Source organism: Larus michahellis, chromosome 2, assembly GCF_964199755.1.
Source record: "Larus michahellis chromosome 2, bLarMic1.1, whole genome shotgun sequence".
Taxonomy (NCBI): Eukaryota; Metazoa; Chordata; class Aves; order Charadriiformes; family Laridae; genus Larus; species Larus michahellis.
In genome coordinates, this window is record NC_133897.1 from 42,643,219 (window position 1) to 42,655,186 (window position 11,968).

At 44.5% G+C, this 11,968-nt stretch overlaps 1 protein-coding gene across 3 annotated transcripts in view; it reads left to right on the forward strand.

Annotated features, from left to right (window-relative positions):
• LOC141738900 (ubiquitin-conjugating enzyme E2 E1) overlaps positions 1-8,795 on the forward strand; it is a 46,883-nt gene extending 38,088 nt beyond the window's left edge. For all 3 annotated transcript variants that reach the window (XM_074575020.1, XM_074575021.1, XM_074575022.1), the window contains exons 4-6: positions 496-628; positions 6,760-6,907; positions 7,914-8,795. In XM_074575020.1, coding sequence (XP_074431121.1) covers positions 496-628; positions 6,760-6,907; positions 7,914-8,011 — 379 coding nt within the window. In that variant the 3' untranslated portion in view covers positions 8,012-8,795. The remainder of the gene's footprint in view (positions 1-495; positions 629-6,759; positions 6,908-7,913) is intronic.
• The last annotated feature ends 3,173 nt before the right edge of the window (positions 8,796-11,968 follow it).

Sequence of the window (11,968 nt, forward strand, 5' to 3'; positions counted from 1 at the left end):
AATATATTTTAATTTTAAAGAACACACAAGATTAATAAAATCAACATAAGCCCTTAATTTATTTAGTATGGTCTTTGATGTGGTGCAGTTCTATTAAGGCTGAGCTGGGGCCGCCGTTTCTGAAATATGGTAGGAAATTGTTCTTTGAAATGTCATTTTTCTGTTGTGTTGAGGTTGTGTAGCATGTTTAGGAGTAGTTCTGGGCAATGCTGCTCCTATAAATGTCAGGAGTGAGATGCTGAAAACCTTACCCCACCTCTTGTTTCTCAGCTTTGCTAAGCAGTCTGGAACACAGGTAAGTCCAGGTAGGATTTCTGAGGGTTTTGGAAGCATTCGATCTACTTTTAATCCTTGTCTTGACTCCAGGTGGTGTATGAGGTGTAACACTGAAAACTCTCTTCCATATCATACTTGAAGAATGTAAGAGGTCATATTTATTTGAACTGTGGTAATATTCCTAAGCATTTTTTTTTTTTTTTTTTTTTTATCTCTCAGTGCTGGCCCCAAAGGTGATAACATCTACGAATGGAGATCAACCATTCTAGGACCTCCAGGTTCAGTCTATGAGGGAGGTGTTTTCTTCCTTGACATCACATTTACACCAGAATATCCTTTCAAGCCTCCAAAGGTAAGAGACCTGTACCTGACCTCTGAAGTCATGAAAGTTCAACAGCCCGTCAAGTAGCAAGCAGTGTTAAAGGAACACAGCCCATTTGAAAGCCGTTCTCTTTAAGAACAAGCTTAAGCTCGTTTCAGACATTACGTTGGTTTCTCTTAGCTAATGTTAATGGCTTTTCCAATCAACTTGCTCACGGTTTTAGAGCTTGTTTTCTTTTTCTCTGATTCTGTTTATGAGAAGTCCTAAGCAATTAGCGGGAGCATCAGGACAGGACTGAGAAACTGCAAAGTAAATAAACTTGGGGAGAGGAGGAAGTATACAAATACTTGTTTCTCAAACCACTCGGTTACCATAAGAGCAACGTTTGTGTGTGGTTTTGCCACTAAAGTAGTATTTAATTTTTCAGTGTTGTTGGGTACTTGTGTTGTTCACCTGCTTGTACAGTAACAAACTTTTTCTGTAGGTGTGTTATATTTGCGAAGCTCTTATATTCCAGTCTTGTTGTGTTCCAATGCCACAAGGCAAATACCAGTGCAAACGAATGTTATCTTGTGGTTCACATACTTGGCCAGAGGAAGAGTGTTGTGTTACAAGAAGAGGTGGTTGTGTATACACTTCATGTTTGCCCTGTATCTGAAAGCATTTATGTGCATGTTTAACTTCCTACTTAAAAATAGTTGCATTGATGAGATAAACATCAATGACTGCCCTGTCTTCAGGCTTTGGTCTAGTCTGCAGTAGAAGGGACTTGCTGCCATAGTTGAGGCCATCCATCCATCTCCGCAGAGACGATGCTGATTGGTCATACCAGCCAAACGAATAGGAACTTCCCAAATAAAGGAAACTTCCTGCTAGCATAACTTCAGGGTTTCTGGTAGTATCAACAGGACCTTAAATTCTGCCCCTAAGCTAGGGCTCCAGTTCACAAGCAGCATGGTCTGCCTGGGGACATCTCTAGTGATTTCCTGCTGACACCTGTCCACCTCTTCGTGGGTTCTGTGGCAGCACAGATGGTTCTCTTGTGTTAGAGTTTAATTCAGTTCAGAATAGTCTTTCATTATTTTGGTTTAATTAGTTTGTGTTGGATAATTTATTGTCCAACCAACTATATGCATTATCTTATGTCATGAGCCCAGTAAGCATTTAAAGAAGGAGCTTTTGTCTTCCCATGTGTGATTTGCTACACCTTTGCTTCCTCTGCTGCAGGTCAGAAGCATTTATGGTCCCAGGTTTCTCCAGCCTGATGCTTTACAAGACCGTATTATAACTACCAGTGGTATTGAGACAACCCTTATATGCCAAGTTCCGTCACACAGAAACAAAGATAGAGTTTTGTTGTTGCAGCTCAGCCCTGCGTTCTGCTCTGCGCCTCTGACAGGGATCTCTTTGCCTTTATCTTTGGATCTAAACCCAAACCCAGATGAAAAGAAGGGTAGGATTAAAAAAAAAACAAACCCCAACAACCAAAAAAAAAAACCCCAGGCACTACCTAGTGAGGCCTTAAAAAACCAGTTTAGCGGAGTTGCATTTAAACGGAGTCTTTCATCTGGCAGAGTCCAAGTTGGTTTACAAACCACTTGTATGTATGTATGTATGGAAACAAAATACATGCAGCTTCAGTCACAGTGGGGTAGGTTATAGGAGAAAGCATAGCAGTGCTGTATCAGAACGTACTTGTGCTACTTCAGTACTTCAGGTTTAAATGAAGAACCTTTATTTTGGTGAGAACCAAAGACTCTTATAGCAGCTCCTCTGTTAACACCTATGCTAGTGTTAATCAATGATAATGTGGAAAATATAATTATCATATTGCTCCTGCTTTATTCCCACTAATTTGTCGATTCAGATTGCCCAACTGCTTACGGCGACTGATAAATTTTGTTTGTGGGTCATCTGGAAGTGGTGGGACTAATGTAATTACCACAGCCTTCCTGTATTTGTCTTTTAGGGCGAGAAATAAAGAAACAGCTAGTTGAAACAAAACCCAGTGTATCATTTTGCTGATAAGCACTAGTAGAGTAATAGAGCGGCTGAAGGTCATTTCAGAAGCCTCGACCTCTGTAAAGATTAAGCTGTCTAGAGTGAAAGGACTAGTTTCCCTTGAATCTTCCTTGATAAGCCTTGCAAGAGCAGTGGAAGAAAACCTTTGCTGCCTCTTTGAATCCTCTGTAATCCTTATGAGGACAGTCCCTGCTGTGGGCTGCCCCATGGTGAAGTCCCTATGGCAGAACACATTCCATAACTGGGAAATGAACTATCATTAAAGGATTTACCTTCTTAAATAAAGTGAGGTGAAACTGGTCATCCCGGCAGGCTTCCCAGCCCTTAGGAATATGAGTGAGAGAAGGTGTTGAGGCATAGCCAGTATTGACAAATGCCGCGTGGTTGACAAGCATCCTACAGATGTGTGATGAAGGACATACAGGTGCAGCCTCTGAGGACTGGGTCTGTCTCTCCAGCTGAGGGTTTGATCCAGTATGTTGGAGCAAACTTTTTTGGGGAAAATGTTGCCATAGGAGAGCCAGAGGGCTGTATTGGAAGTGATATTAATAGATTCCTGGAAGGATAGAAAGGGGGACTGCACTGCTGGACTTGAGGCTGGAGAAATTAAAGGTCTTAAAATTTGACTTGGAAATGCTTCGCAGAGTACAAGGGACTTCAGTGGGAGAAATCTGAGACAGGGAAAGATACTCTCTCTTCTGCCCTAAATATGTATGACAAAGTTCTCTTGCATTTATTGAGCATTCCATACAACACTTTGAAGATGTTAGTGTTAATCTGTTCTCTGCTTTTTATGTTTTCTCATTTTGTGTGGTATTCTGGTTTTGCCTTTGTTTCAGATAGCAACTCAGTCAGGCACATGCTGGGTGGGCCTGGATTCAGGAGAATCCAATAAACAAGTATAATTAGTATTTAAGAGTTCAGTACTTAGTCCTCAAGATGATTGTTTTCCTTTTGTACTATTACAATGGACGTTTTCCCAAGAGTTACGTTATAGTTGGGTTAGATTTCATTTATTGAGGTGAAAACAGTAGTTTTGTGTTGACCTGGTGTGTGCTTTGATCATTTATATTAATAACCTCTAACCACTTCCTTCCCCCCACTCCCATTTTGCTGCTTGTGTAAATTAACCTCTGCTATCACTTCGGGGTGAGGTGGAGATTAGCTTCTTTTATGTCTTTTCAAAAGCTGTGCTTGCCTCTGTGTAGTTACTGCATTAATGTAATCCCAGGTGGGACATTTCCAAAGGATTGTTCAGTTACACTGTATTTTTCTGCTATTCCACATGCTATTCTCTTGACCCTGAATACGTTGTACTACCTCTTGGTGTTGGTCAGAATCTGCTAGGTTTATGTGATTTTTATTTTTTTTCCTCTTTAAGGTGTAATGTACACTTGCTTTAAATATTTTTGTGTGTTTTTAAGTGAGCCTCCAATTCTTCTCCTTCTCCCTACCTCATTTGGGTTCCCTGCACTGCTGGCTTTTGTACCATCAGCAAAAATTGTAAATGGCGAACAGCTGGACTACATGTGTCTAACACCATCCCAGTTCTGACTTGCTGCTTAAGTGAAAACAAATTTAGATTTTTTTTTTCCCCACAGTGCTTCGGTTAGGTAGGGCTTCTCTAACTGGAGAAAACTGCTTTTAGTGCCGGGGTATAACCCGTAAGAATTCTATATTAAGGTTTCTTAAGGAGCCAAGCTGTTCTGCAAATATATGGGGAAGTCTTTCTTTCTCTTTCCCCTCCTTCATGAATAATAATTAAAAATTAAGTCTTATACTTAAAGGCTAACAGGATTCATGCTTTATTATCAATTATTTGTCAACTGGTCTGAGAGACTGCCTGCAGAGTATTTAGCTTTTGTGCTCAGAATCAGGATTAACAACTTTCTGTCTCTACAAATTAGAACTCTCGACCTCTCTGTTAATTTGGTCCTTATTGTATCAACTTGGAATACTTCACACTGCCCCTTCTGGAAGTGTTTAATCTGTTAAAATTATTACCTCACTTACATTTAGAAGCCTTCTTGGAAGGAGACCAAAGCTGCAGGTCGAATAGAGAAATACCGAGCAAGCAGTGGGGCTGGGCTCGCGAACCCGAGGCAGAGCTATTGCCAGCAACTGCAAATGCCACAAACTTCTATTTTGCCCTAAACAGCATGGTTTGGGGCAGGTACCGCACAGCCAGATCCACCCTCTGTTCAGGCTGATGAGGACTTCCACATGGCTGTAGGGAGTCATTACTCTTTTCCTCTGAGGACTAGATGATCTGGGAAATACAGGTCATTTTGATTTCTTACCTGATGTACCTCTAAGGTTCCTTAGGTAGAAAGTAGCAGGGGTTCTTAGTTTTGGAGTTGCAGCTTTTTGCAGAAGATGTGGGAAGGGGACACGTCTCCACTCTCTTGCAGTTTTGCTATTCCCAGCCATAATGTGCAAAAGCGCAGGGATTTGGGTTGTTCTGAGATTTTTTGTTTTGTTTTGTTTTTTTCCTTGCTTCCTTGTTTTAATCTAAAATCCAAGCAGCTTACAAGGAACAAAGTAGAAAGTCTGTCCAAGTGTGGGTGTCTCCTGTGTGACAAGTAACTGCAGGTGCGAGTCTGAGACCAAAAATGGCCAGTGTGCTCCCTGCATCGGGAGCGTTCCTGGGAACGCTGCACGGATGCCGGGCACGGGGACATGCCAGGCACTGGGGTTTTGTAGCTGTGTCACCCCACCCCGTGCCTGCTCCCTGGAGCCGGTGAGAGGGAGGGCCACAGGCAAAATTTTTGCATCCGAAAGACAGTAGGGAAAAATGAGGGTTGGCTGGCAAGTTTTACGTGCGGGCTGGTCTAATCTCGAGAGAAAGCACTGGTGTGTTCCTGTCATACCGCACAGTTAGCGAGCATGTTTCACAAATACCCCTGTGACCTATAAACAGACAATAAAATTTGTGGGTGTGGATAGCTGACAAATTCTGAGGATTTAGGGCATGAACCCACCAACCTTTATTCACCCAGATAATCCTAATTCATGCAAGTTCCACCAAATTTGTTGTCGCTGTTCACCCAGTGAGTCAGAGTAAGGCCTTTCTGCAGGTCACATTGTATTCTCCTGAAAACGGCTCGTGGTGCTTTTGTTTCCCTTTCGGGTAATTTCTGTGGCAGGCTGCCCGGCTCAGTCACATCTCCCAAATTTGAAAATAATAAAATCCAGCCAACTCCTCAGCACTTAGAAGTGATGGGACCCGCAATTCAAGTGCCCTGGCCTGTCTGGGGGATTTTACAAGTCCTTGGGAGCCCAGTGGGAGAAAACCGCTGGCGTTAAAGCCACAGGCCCCTTTGCCGCTGTGAGCAAAAAGACAAAAGGTGTAATAAATAATAATAATAAAAAATATGTGAAACCCCAGAACCTGGGTGTCACAGTGCTGGTAAGCACCCAGGGTTGGAAAGCTGGTGGTTGTTTTGCAGGGAGGTGGATGGCAGACGGGCTGCCAGCCCTGAGCCCGTGCCGAGGCCGCAGTGATTCACCCCAGGGCTCCGATAAGGCACCCACGTCCTAGGTTTCGGTTCCCTCTCCTTCGGGTGGGAAACCTGCCCCGGCACCTGTCGCGGCGTATTTGACACCGCTCAGGTGTACTCGGAGGGGCTGGAAATGCGAGATTTTTATTTACTGTTTGTTTAAAATCTGTCTCTCTTTTGATTTGCCTCCGGCATCAGAGACGTACTGGGGCTGTATCCGCTATTTCACCCAGCAACTACCGATGGGAAAGGGCTTTTCCGTGCAAGGCGGCTGCCCTCGGCCGGGATGGGGGTTGTCGGGACTCCCCCTTCCCCGGCGGAGCCCGGCCGTTCCCTCCCGGCGGAGAGCGGGGCGGGGGAGGCGGGGCGGCGGGTGCGCTCCCGACAGCGCCCGCCAGAGGGCGGCGGCCGCCCGGGGAGCCCGGCCCCGGCTGGGTCAGGCAGCCCGAGCCCGCGCCGAAAGACCGGCCCCGGTGCCCCCTCCTCCGCCAAGGCTGCGGGGGCTCTTTTCCTTTCCCTTCAGTTGTCACCCCCTGTCACATCGCTGTTGCCGCTGAGGTCGTGTATTTAACGGCATCGTGCGTGTTACGGCATCGCCCGCGGTACCCCAGCACGCCGGCTAATAGCTGTTTCTTGCAGGTAACGTTTCGGACAAGAATCTACCACTGTAATATTAACAGCCAAGGCGTCATCTGCCTGGACATTTTAAAAGACAACTGGAGCCCGGCGTTAACCATTTCTAAAGTTCTCCTCTCCATCTGCTCCCTCCTCACAGACTGCAACCCGGGTAAGTCCCCCTGCGCAGGCACGCAGGCCACCTGCCACCTTACACCCTGCCCGGCACCCAAATAACGTGGCCCTCATCTCATCCTGTTGGCTTCGGCCAGCACAGCTCCGGCCTCCAGCGCAACACGTTTCCCTTCTCCAGGGCAGCTGGAGAGGGGCTGGAGGTGGTGGAGGTGTTACACCCTACCTGCCTGCTGTTCACCGCTCCTCAGGCTGGCCCGCAAGGAAAGCGGCGGTCCTCCTCCTGCACATGAAAACTTCCCCTTCCAAACCAACTCTGGTTTTGGGGTAAGGGTTCAACGCTCCTCGCTGGTCTGCAGGACTGTAGTCATTCGGAAACACAGCCACAAACGCAGTTCTGAAAACACGGCGGTTAGCCTTTTACTTTCCATCATCCATTCAAAACCAGTAACCAGCTATGCCACAGGTAGTCCTCACTGCTTTTCTGACCCACCCGTTATCCACACCAATTAAGAGGAATATGTCTTGGTTTGCAAAGTCAGTTTTACAGGTTGTATTTCTATATGTGTCTGTAAAAGACGAGAGAAACACCAGAGTACATGCTATATTATATATAATAAAAATAAACTTGTGGGAAAAATAAAACCTCCCCTCGTGACCTGATCTTTCCTAGAAGGCAGATTTGTATTGGTACAAGTACACTGAGCAATGAGCATGTCCCAGGCACTTTTAGAAAGGGTAAAATAAACCTGAAATGCATGAATTAGTGAAAGTCCTCAGTGGTGCAAAATACGATGGTTGAATTGTCTTTTAAACTCCTTAAAACTTTAATTGGCATTTCACTCTTTAATAGGTAATAGATTAGCATGTCGCCATAAATACACACAATCAGTGAAGATACAGACCATCAATTCGTTGTATTTAGATTGTCGCAAGGTACCTTACCTGTGTGATTCCCTTGTGTTAAATTCACACTTCAGCTTTATCTTGAAGCTGTTATTCAGTAACTTGTCCGAAATAAGCAGTTTGCTTTCTTTTCTTTTCAGCTGACCCCCTGGTTGGAAGTATTGCCACTCAGTATATGACTAACAGAGCAGAGCACGACAGAATGGCCAGACAATGGACCAAAAGATACGCTACATAAGCTGGATTTTCGTCAAACTCTTACATTATTTGTCTGTGATGGAAAGAGCTGCTTATGATTTTGAAGGGGTGGGGGGAGGGAGGGTGCTGGTAAAGAGTAGGGTATTTCTATAACAGATTTTATTCAGTCTTTTATTTCCTACAATTTTGTTGTTGTAACTTAAGGTATCTTGCTACAGTAGACAGCTAGGATTGGGAATAGCATATTTTAAGACTGTAATTAGTTCAGCAATATTAGCTCACATATAGTACCGAGAAGAATGTAAACTTCTTAGACTTCTTTGGTTTTCAGTTTGCTTGCAATATGTAAAAGATTAAAACAGCTTAATTTTGTACAGGTACATATGTTGACATTTATGTAAAAGTCCTTTCAAGACTCTACACACTGTTTTTGCTTTTTGTTTTGGGTTTGGGGGGTTTATTTTGTTCTGGGTTGGGTTTCTTTGGGCTTTTTTGTAAAAAGATATCGGGATTGTTTTCCCCTATGGAGGGCACATTGGTATTTAACAAATCCTTTTTAAAGACTGTCATCTCATGATCTGTGACATGGAGAGGGGGATATATGGCGTCATATATGAAATGAGAAGTAGTTAATGTATTATTTTATAAGCCAATCTATCTTCGTGAAAAGAATAAAGGGTTTAATCAGGACTTACGGCAACCTGTAGTGAAATACCTTAAGCTGTTTAACTGTAAGGCGTGGAATAGGAGTCACTCAGTGGATTGGTTGTATGTTGTGGGCTACTTAAGTCTGCATTTGTTACTGTGCTAATAAAAAGATGTTTAAAAAAAAAAAAAAAAGAAGAAGAAAAGATTTCTGCTTAGTGCCTTGGTTTGTCATTTTGCCAGAATAGTGTCTCCCGGTACACTTTGAGGATTGCTGTATGGATAAGGACAAGGGAGATCTGCAGGTGAGTGCACTGACTGCTGCTATTTTGGGAGGACACTTGTAGACGAGCTGCAGCTACGATGTTTTCAATTGTGTGCTGCGTAAGTGTTGCACGAGCTGGTACGGCCCATAAGGAGGTAACCTGCCGCAGAGTCCACGCTAGTCTCTTTTTAGCTTAAGTTTTCACAGCATTGGCTTTTCAGGACTGGCACGTTACTTGAGAGTACAACTGGAAAAAGTGTAAGAGATCTGGAAGGGAAACGGGCAGGAGGTAAAAGGAAGAAGAGATCGTGGTTTTCTGATGGAGTGGTCAACTCCCACTTGGAAGAGAAGGAATCGTGTCCTGGTAAGCTAGCAGGAGACACTGTAAAGGAGAGTAAAGGAGGCTTGATCTGTAAGTCCTTTAACTGCCTACAAAGATTATCTCCTAGAGACATGGTGTTTACGCTGAGGTGTGACGCAACAGGCGGGCAGTTGTGGGTATGGCATTTTTGACCGCTCCCTTAAGGTGAAGGCCGGAAGTACAGATTCATTTTCACACGGCAAGTACTTCACGTTGCGACATTCTTCTGAGTGCTGTGTGGTCATCTTGCGCTCGGATTTATTTTGGTACTTTAAAATAAAGTCTGTATATGTTTTATTTATATACTTCCTATCTATATGTAGATCAAATCTAACTTGGGCCAAAGTAATCTGTTAATTAGCGGTACCCTTGCTGGGTGGTCGTGGGGAGTAGCACGTTAGCCTCATCTGCTGAACTGCCTTCTTTTGACCCAACGTATGTTTTGGTGTATGAGCTCCCTCAGCTGTTTGGCTCGCCCTAGCAAAATCACTGGTATACAGCTACATCACACCAGGAGCGTCTGTGGTAATGGTTTCCTCCTCTCCTTTACTGAGTGAGGAGGTAAATGGCTTCATCTCAGTAGGTTTTTTGCCAGCTCCTTGCTTCGTGATACCAGGACGTGCCAAATTAACTGTTGTAGCTGGCAGGGGGGAGGGAGCTGATTTGGGGTGACTGATCTGTATTTATCCAGCAGGATAGAAGTTTAAAAGGAACGGAGAAAGACAGTTCAATTTACTAATTTATTTTTCTTTTTTATAATACTTTTTCTCCATTGTCTTATGAAGGGACTGTCTAGCTTTCTAGTAAGTAGGTGATCCCAGTGACCTGGGACGGGTTTTCGAGTCAGTGGAATAGTAAGAACAAAATACGTGTTCTGCCCTTTGGCTACTACGTTATACTCTGTACTCTACTTATTAACCCTGTATAAAACTGTACTATAGTGAGTTTCACTTTGACTCAGTACCAACCGCTGTGTGCAGTTTGTTTGCAGAGGAGACGCTACATTTTCCATCACTTGTCAATAAAATACTATGGTATTTAGAAAAGACAATTGATTTGAGTGCTTAAAAAGCATCAGAATAAGCTTATGAAAGAAAACAGTGGGTGGTAGTTGTTTACGTGAATGCCCAAAATGATCCAAACGCGTTACCAACAAATTTAAGCAAATCAAAGATAACGTGTTTGCCTTTACTTAACCTTTTTGGAAAAAGATCCCTTTCTTCTCGCCTTTCTTAAAACATTATCAAGTCCTGAGTGTGCAGGGGAGCGAGTGAGCGAGCTGATCTCGCGCGGCACAGCTCTGGCAGCCTGCAGGTGACATCAGGCTTGGCGGTGGAAGTGGCACCGAGTCTGCGGCGTGCACAACCAGTCATCTCCGTTCCATCTCCACACATTTTAAGTTAATCCTGGCTTATCAACCTGTGCTCCCCTGGCTCAAGAGTCAGCTTCAGTGGCTGTGTGTGGTTAGCAGAGGTCTTCACTTATTTTGATTGATCCGGAGCTGAATCAAGTCCCTTCTAGAAGCAGGGTTCTGCAGAGCTGAAGAGGAGGAACGTAACCAATTCCTCGGTGAGAGGTTGCAGCGAGGAGGTGAACCACTATTGCTCTGAAGCCACCCCCACTTCCCAAGCACGCAGGCAGATACGGAGCCTTGTGGATAGGGAAAAGCCTTGAGTACACATGTGTTGGGTAGGAAATGAGTGAGGAGGGAGTGTTGCTCTGCAGCATCGTTGGGGACAATGACTATTACTGGCCAGGGCTGGGGGAGGTCGTGCTATAGTGCTTACTCAGCTGCGGTGTTGCAATGGGAACAATTGGATGTTTCTAGCAGGGCATTACAAGAGCTTGCTCATTCATAATTGCTCTCTTATCTTACTCCTTGGCCACAGCAATCCAAACTATATTGTGCAAAGCACATAAACAGTTTCGTCTGCCTTCATTATAAAGGTAGGAACACCTGCTTAATTTTTAGTGAATTGTACTGCTGCTCTGATATTAGTAATGCTGACGGACTTTATTTGTCAGTATTCAGGAAGAGCAATGCTATAAGCACACAGCTTAATTGTGATCATTAAGCACGCTTACTATTTAGCAGTTATGATATGACAGTGCAAATACTGCTCGTGGTTTTGCTGACTCACAGTGAAATTCTCAATATTTGATCAAAACAACATTAATTTAGTGGAAAATGAGGGAGCTAGGTGCTTCAGTTCACTCCCTCTCCTCATTCTTGTCTTCAAATACAAAGAAAAGCTAGTATCCGTTAGTATGGGGTTGTTAGAGGCCAAAAGCTCGGGAGGGAAGAGGGGGAAAAACCCTCTCTCTGGGAACAGTTCCTCGTTCTGTCCCTCTATATGCAATTTTGTTTACTTTACTGACAGGCTGAGCCAGGACAGCAGATTCCTGCGGCACAAGCTTTACCAGCGTGGAGAGTCAAACACAGCAACACGCAGTTGTGTTCCTGCTGCCGGACAACGTGCGGCGTATTAAGACCAAGGCCATTTGTGCAGGTATTTCTGGGCGTTTACCATGGGGATGCTCCCAAAAGGCAGCCTCCTACGCTCCCTAGCCCCCCTCTCACAAAAGTAGTACAGCACTCCTACCAGTTGCTATCTGGGCCTGTACCAGTTGCTATCTGGCCTGTAGCTTTGTACCGAGGGTGGATCGGTGCAGCGGGGCTGTACAGCCGGGTAGGAGTATTAGGCAATGCACTAAGCAGAGCCTGG